Source organism: Myxocyprinus asiaticus, chromosome 19, assembly GCF_019703515.2.
Source record: "Myxocyprinus asiaticus isolate MX2 ecotype Aquarium Trade chromosome 19, UBuf_Myxa_2, whole genome shotgun sequence".
In the NCBI taxonomy this organism is placed as follows: domain Eukaryota; kingdom Metazoa; phylum Chordata; class Actinopteri; order Cypriniformes; family Catostomidae; genus Myxocyprinus; species Myxocyprinus asiaticus.
The window spans coordinates 33,234,712-33,248,003 of record NC_059362.1 but is presented as its reverse complement, the minus strand read 5'-3'; the positions used below and the strand labels follow the sequence as shown (position 1 = coordinate 33,248,003).

General features: G+C 40.6%; 1 protein-coding gene across 2 annotated transcripts in view; it reads left to right on the top strand.

The window, feature by feature from the left end:
• fam102bb (family with sequence similarity 102 member Bb) overlaps positions 1 to 13,292 on the top strand; it is a 40,136-nt gene that overhangs the window by 22,580 nt on the left and 4,264 nt on the right. The window contains exons 6-10 of one of the 2 annotated variants that reach the window (XM_051645577.1): positions 4,043 to 4,146; positions 7,532 to 7,627; positions 10,101 to 10,305; positions 10,483 to 10,619; positions 11,249 to 11,318. In XM_051645577.1, the coding sequence (XP_051501537.1) occupies positions 4,043 to 4,146; positions 7,532 to 7,627; positions 10,101 to 10,305; positions 10,483 to 10,619; positions 11,249 to 11,318 (612 nt within the window). The remainder of the gene's footprint in view (positions 1 to 4,042; positions 4,147 to 7,531; positions 7,628 to 10,100; positions 10,306 to 10,482; positions 10,620 to 11,248; positions 11,319 to 13,292) is intronic. The other variant, XM_051645578.1, reaches the window with a different exon arrangement.

Below are 13,292 nucleotides of genomic sequence, written 5' to 3'. Positions count from 1 at the left end.
CTGTGCGTCGGGAGGCGCCAGGGTTCCCCCTCCAGCATTCCGAATATTTCTGCCAAACATGGACGATTGTACCACAACGGGGCCACCAATATAATCATTCATTCTTGTTTGCACACCCTTGCTAGGATATGAGGAATGAGGTATACCGGAGAGAATGCGTAATGTAGAACATTCGGCCAATCGTGAGCCAGTGCATCTATCCCCAAGAGCGCATCTTGGTCGCGAATCGAAAAAAAACCATCTCACACTGAACAGATATACGGCAGCCCTGCCGAACCGTGCCCAAATCATCCGAGGATGCACTGTCCATTCCTGGTTGGAAAGTGAGGTCCTGGACAACAGATCCACCCCTGAATTCAGGTGCCCGGGAACAAGCGTCACCCTCAATGAACTCAGGTGATTGTCTGCCCACATTAGAATTACATGGGCCATCTGATGGAGATGCACGGAGCACATTCCCCCTTGGCAATTTATGTAATATGTATGTGGAGTGGTGGTGGCGTAGTGGACTAAAGCACTGAACTGGTAAGCAGAAAGTTGTTGGTTTGATCCCACAGCCACCACCATTGTTGTCCTTGAGCAAGGCACTTAACTCCAGGTTGCTCCAGAGGGATTGTCCCTGTAATAAGAGCTCTGTAAGTCGCTTTGGATAAAAGCGTCTGCCAAATGCATAAATGTAAATGTAAAAATGTAAGACACTTCCGTAGTATTGTCCATTCTCACTAGAACATGATGTCCATGAATGAAAGGTAGAAAGTGCTTTAGGGCGAGGTACACAGCAAGTAACTCCAGAAAGTTTATACGGTACAGACTCCGAAAAGTTGACCATCTGCCGCTCGCAGCACACCCCTCCAGCAGTGCTGCCCAACCTTTGAGGGATGCGTCTGTCATAATGACCTTGTGAGTCGTAATCACGAACATCAACACGCCCCTGGGTAACAGGGCTGGATCCCTCCACACCTGAAGTGCTCTGAGGCATGCACAAGAGATTAGAACAGTATTGTTCCTGTGCGCGCCCCGCTTAGTGTCCAGGTTTAAAGAATGTACCCATCTCTCTACATTTCTCATAAACATATGTCCCAGTGGAATGACGGCAATCACAGATGGCATCAGTCCTAGCAGACGCAGACATAAACAAAAGTGCACTTTCGCTTTAGAATGAAAGCGCGAGAGGCATTCGTGAAATGCCTTTGCCCTTCCATCCGACACCATTGCTTTGAGTTCAAAATGAGCTCCAGGAAATCTATACTCTGAGTCAGAGTAAAGACACTTTTCTGATGGTTGATTATAAACCCCAGAGACTGCAGATGAGAGACAAATATTAACCTGTGTTCCCTCTCCTGTTTTTCCATTGCCGCACATATTAGGTAATCGTCTATATATGCCATGATTATCAGCCCCTTCTCCCTTAACGGGGCAATCGAGGCTTCTGCAAATATGCATCTTTCATGTCTGTTTTTGTAAACAAAACTCCCCGTCATACTGACACTAACAGCTGACGGTGTGTCAGCATTCTGAATGTGTATTTCCTCATGTAATCGTTCAGGGCCCTCAAATCCAGAATTGGACATAACCCCCCATCTTTTTTGGGAACCAGAAAATATCATCTGTAAAACCCAGGCTGTTCTTCTTCCCGTAGGACCTGCGCTGAGCTCTCTATTACCCTGGATTGCAGCATGGTGGGCATTTCACAAATTGCAACCTGTAAGGTTACATAAGCACACCACGTCAGGAGTGAATGGTAGTTTTTACTGTCAGAGCAGCACACAGTCTCCGTACACCCTCTTGTGGACATTTGGGGAAGGGCACTGAAATTGCCCCTGTGACAAGAAGGGGACATGGATTTCCCAATTCTTTTGAATTGAAATCATTCTTTATTGGATTTTGAAATTTTTTGTGCAAAACACTTTTTTTGTTTTCAATGCTTGTATTGCAAACATTAATCGGGGCAGTGTTTGAACAGGGCTCTTGGCCTTTATTATTTTCGTGCATGTTAGAGTGCTTGTACAACATGAACACAGAATTGACTTCTCTGGGGCAGTGAGAACACACTGTGGGCATTTCTCTGAACTTTGCCCTGTTTTCAACAGACCCCTCACTACAAGTTGGGATAACTTCGAACGAGGGGAGGCAAGGTGATCTATCACCGGCCTCGCTCCTCTCAGGGGATTGCGGGGCAAGCACATAGCTACCCCTGCTTTTTCACAGGGTGGATGCGTCCCTGAGGTCTCTCCGGTGCTGGAGGATGAGGTCTCCTCACCCAAGCTCCTTGTGGAGCAGCAGCACTAGGAACATGCTCAGGCAGACGGGCTGTAAGCTGAAGACGTTTAGGAGGTGCCCAGGGACGGGGTGGGCATGCTGAAGCACTGTGTGTGGCGGGGGGGAAGTGAGAAACAGCTGCTGGCACCGGAGTTTGTTTGCTGGGCAAAGGACAGCTAAAAGCCATGTTCTCTTTCTTAGGCTCACAACGAGCCTGCATAGCCACCACCGCTGAACCGAAAAGTGAGAAACAGGAGGCTTAAGGAACAGTAGACGGTCCTTATCCATCGTCTTGGAGAGGTTAATCCATAGATGGCTTCAAGCTGCCACTGTCAAGCCCATGGCATGACCCGCTGCTTGGTTGGAGCATCTTGTCGTCCTCATGACAAAGTCCATAGCAGTGCATATTTCGGTCCATAAGTCCTTAACTGGCTTACCCTCCTCGATAGCGGTGCCCACATCAGCCTGCAGCTCAGCCACATATGCAATCAGTAGAGAAACAGAGTTCTGAGCTCTAACTACTTGTGCCTGAGTCTTGTAATTTCTTTTCAAGAAGCTGGGCTGAGACACTTGGCTGTCTGTGGGGCAGTTGAGGCATTGAATTCAACCCCAAATTCGTCTCAGGAGCCAGATAGGCAGCTAGAGACTGTTCCGCTTTAGGGCAATCCAAAAAGCCTCTGTTCACAGCATCCTCCATCTCCAAAAACGCATTAAACCCTGCAACAGGCACTCATGCAGAAAAGGGTTTATCCCACATTTTTGTCACATCAAGGAGACAGTGCTCAAATGCTGGGATGGTCGTTTTGGAAGATGATGCAGAAAGTTCCCGTTCAGTCTGTTGACGGCCTGTATTGGAGGAGCCGCTGGCCATTTGACACCTAAGCAGTTAGCAGCACAACGGCAAACTGTGACAAATAGGTCGCCGGCTGTGAACGGGTCCTTTTGAATGGCTGGCTGACACATGTGCATGCTCCAGTCCGAGGCACGAAGCACAAATGCGATGCGAGTCTTTTCTCTCTATATTGTTCCCACACGCATTCGGGCAAGGCCGCACTTTGCGACGTGCGATAGTACTCATAAAGCAGAGAGTTAGCGTGAGTCTGAGAGGAACCTTTCTTTTCTCTGCACGGTCCTCAAGCAAGCCGAAGCGGCCAAGGTACCTACTAGCAATGCTAGTCGCAAGATTTTTAATAAATTATCCCGGCAACTTGTTTGCAAGCCGCAGCAGCGAATACATTGAAGGACAAGCCAACCAGAATGTGATGAAATAGACCACAGAATACCAATCCATAGACAATTCCAAGTAGAGCTTGTAGAGCGAGTCTTGAAGTGTGAAATTCTGAAGAGGAATTGAGCTGCTGCCTGATTTTATTTGGGAATGCGGGGCCCCCGATGTCAGCAGCCAATTCCTGCTGCCTAAAGGCGTGTTTAAAAGGCTTCAAAAGCAGTTGAATGGGGCGCACCTCTCCCATAGAGTGGTCTGTGTCGAAAGGACTTGACTGAAAGAGAACATATTTCAAATCAGCAATAAAATCTGACAATAATGGTGTCATAAATGTTGCAAACAGCATTTTTCAGGGTGGTCCAGTTAATGCTAGTTATATATATATTTTTTAAAATGTAATCAAAAAGGAGATTTGCTCTTTAAACTGAAACTGGCACTTATATAGCCTACATATTGAGCGTTATGATTTCTCCCATTTATTTTGTTTACAACTGGTCCGTCCCCTCATCCTTATACTGTCTCTGGTGTGGATCAGTAATATTCTCCCTGTAACTCTAGGCCTCCATCCACTGCCACAGTGATAGGCATTCAGGGTGATGCTGAGAGTCTGCTGGAAGACAGGAAAGGAGGAGACACACAGAAACCTTTTCTGAGCCTCTCAGGTAAACATCTCACACAAACCGAAGCCGAATTCAAACTCACTTGCACAAAAGGGCCACTGCAATAGTGGTGCATTAATTACACACTTCAGCTTCAAAGAGTGTGTGTGCATTGTTGCCGATGAATTAAGATGAGCTACATAATTACAGCAGCACCATACACAGACTTTGTTTATAACATTCGTTCTTCACAAATGCTTAAGTTGGGTCGAACGCCGTTGCTCTAATCAGCTTGTTCTACTCAAACATTCTGTGAGAAGATTCTCATTAATCCTGCATACCATATCATTCCAATAGAAACAAAAAGGACTGTCTGTTTGATTTAATGCTGCTAAACTAACTGGAGCTTTAAAGAGTGCTCTCTCTCTTCCCCCACTCTTTCTTTTATCCTCTCTTCCATTCCCCTCATACATGCTGCATGCCTTTTCTGTCCACAGGCTGGTAAATGCATCAGTCTTTAATGTATAATTTAGCCAGGTGCCTCTCTTCACTCTGCTCTCATTGTGAAACAGTAAGACTGGCTACACATGATCTAGAGCAGGCGTCCAATCCACACCTTTAAAATTCCTAAAATATAATTTGGGACATATCAAGCAGGTCCCAGTGCCACTTAGTGAGTTTGAGTTATTATAATTTAAAAATATTAAAAGTAATAGTCATTTTATCCTAAGTTTTAATGGAAGACAAGACATGATTGTGTGTGAAATATGCCAAAACGCTGCTTGTTGTCAATTGATTAATAAGTAGAGCCATTTGTTTAGAGGGACATAGCATGTTAAATGTCAGTTAGCATAGTATTTTGGCAGAGCATTGCTACTGTTCTATTGGATTTTGTTAAAGGGATAGTTCACCCAAAAATGAAAATTCTCTCATCATTTACTCACTCCCATGCCATCCCAGATGTGCATGACTTACTTTCTTCTGCAGAACACAAACAAAGATTTTTAGAAAAATATCTCTGCTCTGTTGGTCCTTACAATGCAATTGAATGGTGACCAAACCTTTTAAGCTCCAAAAAGCACATAAAGGCCACATAAAAGTAATCCATACGACTTCAGTGGTTACATCCACTGTCTTCGAAAAATGACTAAAAACACATCTTTTCCATGAGCACTTAACCAGTCATTAAAAAAAAAAAAAAAAAATTCTGTTGCACTTTATTCTGTTTTGAATACTATCATGATGCTAGTGATACTTTGTAATACAGCACTTTTCATACCACTGTCTCCTAAGATGATTCGCTTATGTTTTCCTCTTTTGTAAGTCGCTTTGGATAAAAGCGTCTGCCAAATGAATAAATGTAAATGTACATCCATGTCTTCAGAAGCAAAATGATAGGTGTAGGTGAGAAACAGATCAACATTTAGTCAAAGTCCTTTTTTTTTTTTTTTTTTTTTACTATAAATTTCACTTTCAAAATTTGAAAGTGAAGGTAGAAATGTATGATCTGTTACTGCTATGTGGCCTTTATGTGCTTCAAAGTTCTGGTCACCATTCACTTGCACTGTAAGGACCAACAGAGCTGAGATATTCTTCTAAAAATATTTGTGTTCTGCAGAAGAATGTCAGTCATACACATCTGGGATGGCATGAGTAAATAAGAGAATTTTCATTTTTGGATGAACTATCCCTTTAAGGTGAGTCACTTTGAGATGGGCCAGGATAGTCGATAAGTCAGGGCGACTTGTGAGTTTATCTGGTATTTATCTTAATATTAACTTAATATTTTTAGAGGCAGGGCTTTGTGGGGCAGACCCCACAAAATATTTTTTTCGTTTTGTAGCTTTTAATCCGTCTATTAGTTTTAAGGCCATCAATAATAAAAAACCTTTTAGCAGCGATTATGCTTTTAAATTTACAATCTTTCTCTTCCGGAAAAACGGTTAAAAATATTGATAAGGCATCTTGCATTCAGGAGCATATCTTTTCTGTCCAATAAAATACATGAATACTAGAATAATACATTTAAATGAATTCTAAAATGAGAATATGCCTCTGTAATGTCACCTGTCACTGACAGCATTACAAATACCCTCTCAGAAAAACATCTCTAAATCACTCCACTTTAAAACAGCTTTTGTAGCAAATTTACCAATGGACATGTTTGTGCAATAAATGTTTTAGTCATTTAGTAAATGTATTTGTTAAATATCTGGTAGTTACCATATTGAAGAGTTGTGCCTAGCATCCATATATCCCTAAGAAACACATCTGGTGAACGTGACCTTAAACCAGCCATATTATGCAGGGTATCCTTAATGGATTAGTTCAGCCAAAAATTTATATTCAGCCATTGTTATCTCACCCCTATGTTGATATAACCCTATATGATTTACTTTCTTTTTCTTAACACAAACGACGAAATTGCGAAAAAATGTTGTGCTCAGTGATGTCATAAAATATTTATGGTGACTACCTCTTCAAGATTCAAAAGAATGCAAAAATATAATTCAGAAGTCTAATAAATTATTCCATGAGACTCATGATTGTTATGAAAACATAGGATAAGGTTTGGTGAGAAACAAACCGAAATCTAATGTATTATTTAGTGAAAATGTTCATTGAACGTTGATCATCTGTGCACATTCATAATAGGGCATGAGAGCAACAGTTCACACAGTGCCCTCGCGTCAGTTCCCGGGGCATTCAAGCTAAAACTCATTTGTTTATCTAAAAACAGGTCCACCACAGCGATAGCGACAACAGAACACAACACAGCTGCACACAAAATAAGAACAGAACTTACTAAACATGTCTGAGTTTGTTGTTGAAGAATTGATGCATTTCTATGCCCGGCCTTATTTTTTTGAAAGTTTCTGGACTGGTGCCAGTTCACAGCATACGGTGTTACCCGCGCAATGCCGAAAATAGAAAACAAGCGATCAATAGAATGTACCGTTGCTCATCACTGCTGGTTAGGACAAAAACTCTGATTACTGTAGAAAATATAAGTTTATTGTGTGTTGTTTGCCATCTGGTTAGGACACAGTGTGACTGTGGCTGCCTGTTGCCTCCTCTATGTTTTTTGTTTGATTTCCGAATCCTGACCAGCAGTGACAAGCATTTGTCACACAAATGTTTTGCACATCCCTAGACTTGCTGCTACTAGTTGAAAATCCTCTTTTTGATCACTCATCCCAGAATCTTTCATTGACCTCCAAACAGTCCTAATTTGAATTGTCAAATCACAGGTACAGTACCTACTCTCAATGGACAAAAGCATAGATATAATTTTGGGCCAGCGATATCAGATCAAAAATATTACAGATAATCTTTATTATGTTGGAAATTAGAAAAGAACAGGTTAAATTAGCAATGCAGTCTGCGTAAGCATGTAAACCAGATGAGCAGGTTGAATGAAGACTAATTCAATCCCTTATGTCCACAGAGACATCAGGGAAGTGTGGCTCTCTGCCTGATGAATTGGGACTGTGTGGACACTCTCGAACGTCCAGTTACGCTAGTCAGCAGTCCAAAGTATCAGGTAGGCTTTCCTTTTCCACTGAATTCTCTCTGATTACTTAATCTGGGGTCGATATAACTCCTCTTAACTTTGATCTGAATGCATGCCTGATTATCTGCTGGTCTGGCTCTAATATTATCAGGCTGTCAATCAACATGATTTCATGGTGTTGCAACATTATGAAATTATTTTATAAATCGCATCGCACGTAGGCTGCCATGTGTCATGTCATATGTCTCTATTCTGCATGATGGAGTGAATATGTGGGTGTGTACATCCGTTTGCACACATAATATTTTGCTATGTGCTTTATTAATTAAAGCTGGAGTGTGTTTTACTTTTTCAGTGTTAAAATATTTCTGTCTCAGCTTAATATGCAGAGACAACTATAAGTAAGCCATTCATAAGACAATTTTCCCGAAAAACTGTAAACACCGTCTCTGTGGTGCTATAAAAATTCCTGTTTGTTTTGAGTGACCCGGTTAGACCCATCCCAACAACGTTATTCAACCAATGGCGTGCGTTGGGGAAATGGCTATCAGACTGTTTGAAAAACTGCAGACGAGGGAGTATTCAGAAAGCTGTTTTGAATTGTTTTTATTTTTAGCAATTCTGGTCGGTTGTGCTAGTGTCGCAAAAATTATATACTTCAGCTTTAAACTAATTTTTGAGGAGTTTTCAAATCCGATCTTTAAAGCTAATTAAATCTGATCCGTTTGTTCAGACAGTAAAATCAAAGTCTGGAAAACTTAACATTTTGGCTCTGCTCATGTCTTTTCCTCACATCTCACCACAGTGTTGAACTCACAAGCCATATGAGAGAACATCAGTGGAGGAGGCATTTTATGCATCCATGCATTTGGACACAGCTCTCGACAGTATTGCGCATTTTGTGATTCTGCCCCATTACAAAATAGCTGGATTAAATTACCCTAATTTGATAACACTGCTTTCTCCATTACTTACAGATAATAGAGACAGCACTCAGTCTTGATTCCATTAAACAATTCCCTTTGATTCAGTTACAGATTGCTCACTTTGACCTTTTGCATTAGAACATCTTAAAGTGTAAAGCTGGTTTTCAAGTCTGATAAGATGAATGATACAGAAGTGTTCATCACATGTCTGTCATTGAATGGAAATATATGATTGCTGTCTGTGTAGTCATGTGTTGGAGGATATTCACCATTTACTTGCAACACATACAGCATTATAACTTTCTGAAGCTTCCCAGCTTGACAGCAACTTGAATAGCATGTGTGGGTGGGAGTGTTAAATGTCCCTTCACTACTCAGAGATTGATTAATCTGTTAAAGGTTTTAAAATTATGGGCTGTGAATTTCTAGGGCAAATGAAAATTTGCATGTTCCTCCTAAAAAACAGATTTGTTTGAGAAACTGTCGTTATGTTAGGGTAAAAGATTGACCAATATTATGTTTGCACGACTGCTATGGATACAGTTTTTTTAGATTTAAATGTCCGAAAAGAACGGATAAAAAAAATTACAAAACAATCTACTTTTTGACATTTGTAATAATTATTATACTAAAACAATGAAAACATAACATTTTAGTATGAATATTTTATAATTATTATGCCACTATATTTATTTATTGTCACAAATTAATTTTTATTTTGGAAAATAGCTATTCAGCTTAAAATGCGATGTGTTTCTCACGTTACATTTAAAAGTAGTCTCAGCCTCAGACAGCACGCCAACAGACCACCCACAGTCCGTTCTCTAACCGTTTGATGCTTATAGCACAGAAAACTGGAAAATGCTTTCTAGATCAACTCACCGCAAATCTGATTGGCTGGTTCGATGGAACTTCTGCGAGTAGACTCAGGATGTTTTATCAGTCCGCCTGGAAGCTGAGTCGTCTTCATAAGGTTCCAAGTTGATAGAATGTGCACTTTTAAGGATGTAATTATCACAGAATTTGTCCAAGTTTGTGACATCAAATCTTTTAAAGGTATTCAGAGTTTTGTTTCAGAGACTCACACGGCATCATATAAAAAAAATGTTTTTCCCCATTTCGGTTTATATCATGGTATGATAAATCTCCAATTACCCCACCCCTAAACACAATGTAATGACAAAGCCGACTGTGATTGGTCGCTTTACATGTCAGTTAGATGGCTTTTCCTGTATAAATGGGCGGTTCTTGGCCAATTAAAGCTGCTATAGCTCCCAGACCTATGCCGCAGTCATAGGTCTGGCTGCGTGAGACAACATTAAAAGTTTAGTAATTGCACTGAATGCACAGGGAATAACGGCATTGTTGGGTGCTATACTTAGGTGGTGCCATTTGGTAGGTCTCTATCTGTAGACCTGATTTTGAGAAACCGATTTAGTAGAAAAGTATGAATATCAGTAGAAAATATCAGTCAAATCGATAAACTGTTTTGTTTAGCTGTTTGTTCAAGTAACTTGCTACATACAGTTTCTAATTACATCATTTTAATTTGAAAACAACTTTGTCTTGTTTCTCAGGCTATAGTACGGGTCACTCACGTTCCTCCAGTCTGTCGGAGTTCTCTCACAGGAGAAACACTTCGGTGGGCAGTACTTCCACTGGAATTGCCAGCATCCCTGAACCCAGTGAAGAGAGTGACCAAACTACAGCACCCCCTACAGCCCCGGGTGTCTGCGCTGCTGTGCCTGAACACCCATCAACCCCTGACAGAGCTGCCAGCAGGTCAGCCAGAATGCTACCTGCTCTATCTTCGACAAGTTTTAGATTCAGTAAATTAAATGAATGTAGTGTATGTTTGGGATCTGAGATTGCACTGAAAGCAGCATTATAGAATGAGATTACTATGTGTATACAGAATTTTCAGCCGTTTATCAGATTTATTTTCTCGTGTACACAAAGATACCCAGTGAAACAGGACTCAATGGAGTCTCAGCTGAAAAGGGTAGATGCCACACGGGTGGATGCTGATGACGTAGTAGAGAAGATCCTGCAGAGCCAGGATTTCACCCACAGTCTGCTGGACTCCAGCGCTGAAGGTAACAATGGCAACAACTTTTACAGGTTTATTAGAAGACACTGCATCTCATTACCCAAAGGCTGCATTTGCACTTTCAACCAATTTCACTAAAAATACTAAAATGTGCTATTGTCAGCCTAGTGTATCTTGGCGGGGGTATTAATGCAAAAACAGTTAGTTATGTCTTCAGTGAATGTAAACAGGTGGGAAATAAAACCATATACCCGTACATGTCAAAAGATTGGATGTGTGCATTAATTTGGAGTGGAAATGCAACCAAAGCGAACACCATATTGATTCCAGACAACTGGATACAGTTACACAGTAGCAACTGTCAGACTTTCTCCTGCCGGGCACACCAGAGAATAGATCTAAAAATAGTACCAGAGCTAGAAATAGGTGATATTTAATTGGAAGCAATGTTTACTGGTAGATGCTGCTACTCAATTTGGTGTATTGATCTGTATCCATGCTGGAGCATGTCTCTATGTATATGTCCTATTAGGTTTTGAATCATTTTTTAGATGACCTAACAAAAGGTTCTCAATAGAAATCGACTAATTTAGTTTTCGTATTCCCCAGGGAAGTCATGACTTTGTGCATGAGAAATGGAGGCAATATCTAATTCGAATGTGTGTTTTGTTTCAGAGGAAGGCCTTCGCTTGTTTGTGGGTCCTGGTGGAAGCACAGCACTTGGTAGCCACCACCTTCCTGCCAGGTGAGTTCAAATAAGTGATATACTGTTATATAGTGGCCAGGCTGATTAATTGGATGATACCTGGCCATTCTGAAATTATCAACTTTGGCCAATAACCCATTTACACTGTTTATTCCTCCTAGTGTCAGTTCCAAAATTACCAAGAGCCTTGTCAGTGGATAGTGCACATTTTAAATTTTTTTGTGAATTTTGAGTAAATATTATTTAAAATAAGTGTTCATTTTAAGTAGAGTAAATAATAATAAAAAAAAGTATACTTCTCATTTTTAACATTCAAACAGGTTTCCTGAAAACTGCCTCCGTCTCATGCCATTGGTTGAGCCAATGTTGCTGTGTCAGGCTGGTCTGGATGCTCCAACACACAGAGCAATGTTTTTATATCACCACATAATTATAGTGTTTAAATTTTTTGTGGGAAAAAAATGTGGCTTATATACACTCACTGAGTACTTTATTAGGAACACTGGGTAGACTGTGGCATGATTGCTGGTTCCAGACAGGCTGGTTTGAGTATTTCTGTAACTGCTGATCTCCTGGGATTGTCAAACACAACAGTCTCTAGAGTTTACTCAGAATGGTGCCAAAAACAAAAAACATCCAGTGAGCGGCAGTTCTGCAGACGGAAATGCCTTGTTGGTGAAAGAGGTCAACGGAGAATGGCCAGACTGGTTTGAGCTGACAGAAAGGCTACGGGAACTCAGATAACCACTCTGTACAATTGTAGTGAGCAGAATAGCATCTCAAATGCACAACACATCGAACCTTGAAGCAGATGGGCTACAAAAGCAGAAGAACACGTCAGGTTCCACTTCTGTCACCCAAGAACAGAAAGCTGTGGCTGCAGTGGGCACAGGCTCACCAAAAATGGAAAGTTGAAGACCGAAAAAATGTAGCCTGGTCTGATGAATCTCAATTTCTGCTGAGACACACAGATGGTTGGGTCATAATTTGTTGCCAAAAGCATGAATCCATGGTCCCAACCTGCCTTGTGTCAACAATCCAAGGCCTCATTTCCCAAAAGCATCGTAATTTAAGTAGTACTTGAATATGCTCGTAGATTTACGAGTGCTCTGGAGTGCTAAGAGCATCGTAAGGACACAGACTTATGCAGACACCTGCAGGACAGTCGCGAATTTACACTTCATACAATTTAAATACTAATAGCTACACTTTATGCTGAGACTTTAATATCAGGATATCTGTATTTATATTTATTTTAACAGACAAGTCTAATAATAATAATAATAACAGTAATGTAATGCATAAAATAGATAGTGTAAATGGATGAATAGATTAGTAAACAAAGTTATTTGTGTGGACTAGTTGGGACAAGTTGGTAACAACAGTGGTGGCATGATTGATGCAGACAACTGTATAAATTTATATTAGTGAGAGAAGAAAAAAGTAATTAACTTGCTGCCGTGCATGAAAATCGTCCGTATATATTTGCTCATCATCCTACATTTACATTCATTTGGCAGATGCTTTTATCCTAGTCTCCTCTTCCTCTCTGACACCCAAAGGCTCTCTTGACAGCACTACAAGTTGTGTAGCACTGCACATGCAGTATTGCTGTTACCGTTATCACTTTATGTAGTAAACAGCAGACCTCTGCTTTATTGGTTAATGTCCCTAAAGCGCTTCTTCCAGCGTCTCCTTATTTTGCACTCTGCGATAACACGTAATATTCACTGAATGCTTGTAATTAGCAGAATCATACACCGGGCCTCCACTGTCTTCACTAATCCTGGAAGTTTTTATGTTGAGAGGAATTTAATATTACAAACACACACCTGATTATGGAAGCAGATCATGTAAAAGAAAAAGATCGTTTTGCACAAAATTATTGTAAAAATATGTAAATGCAGATAACTAGGTTGAATATTTAGGAAAGTATTTTAAAACAAATTTTAGCAAGGTAAATTACAAATGACTGTAAAGTTGTGCAAAAATATAATGAAGTTACAATGATGA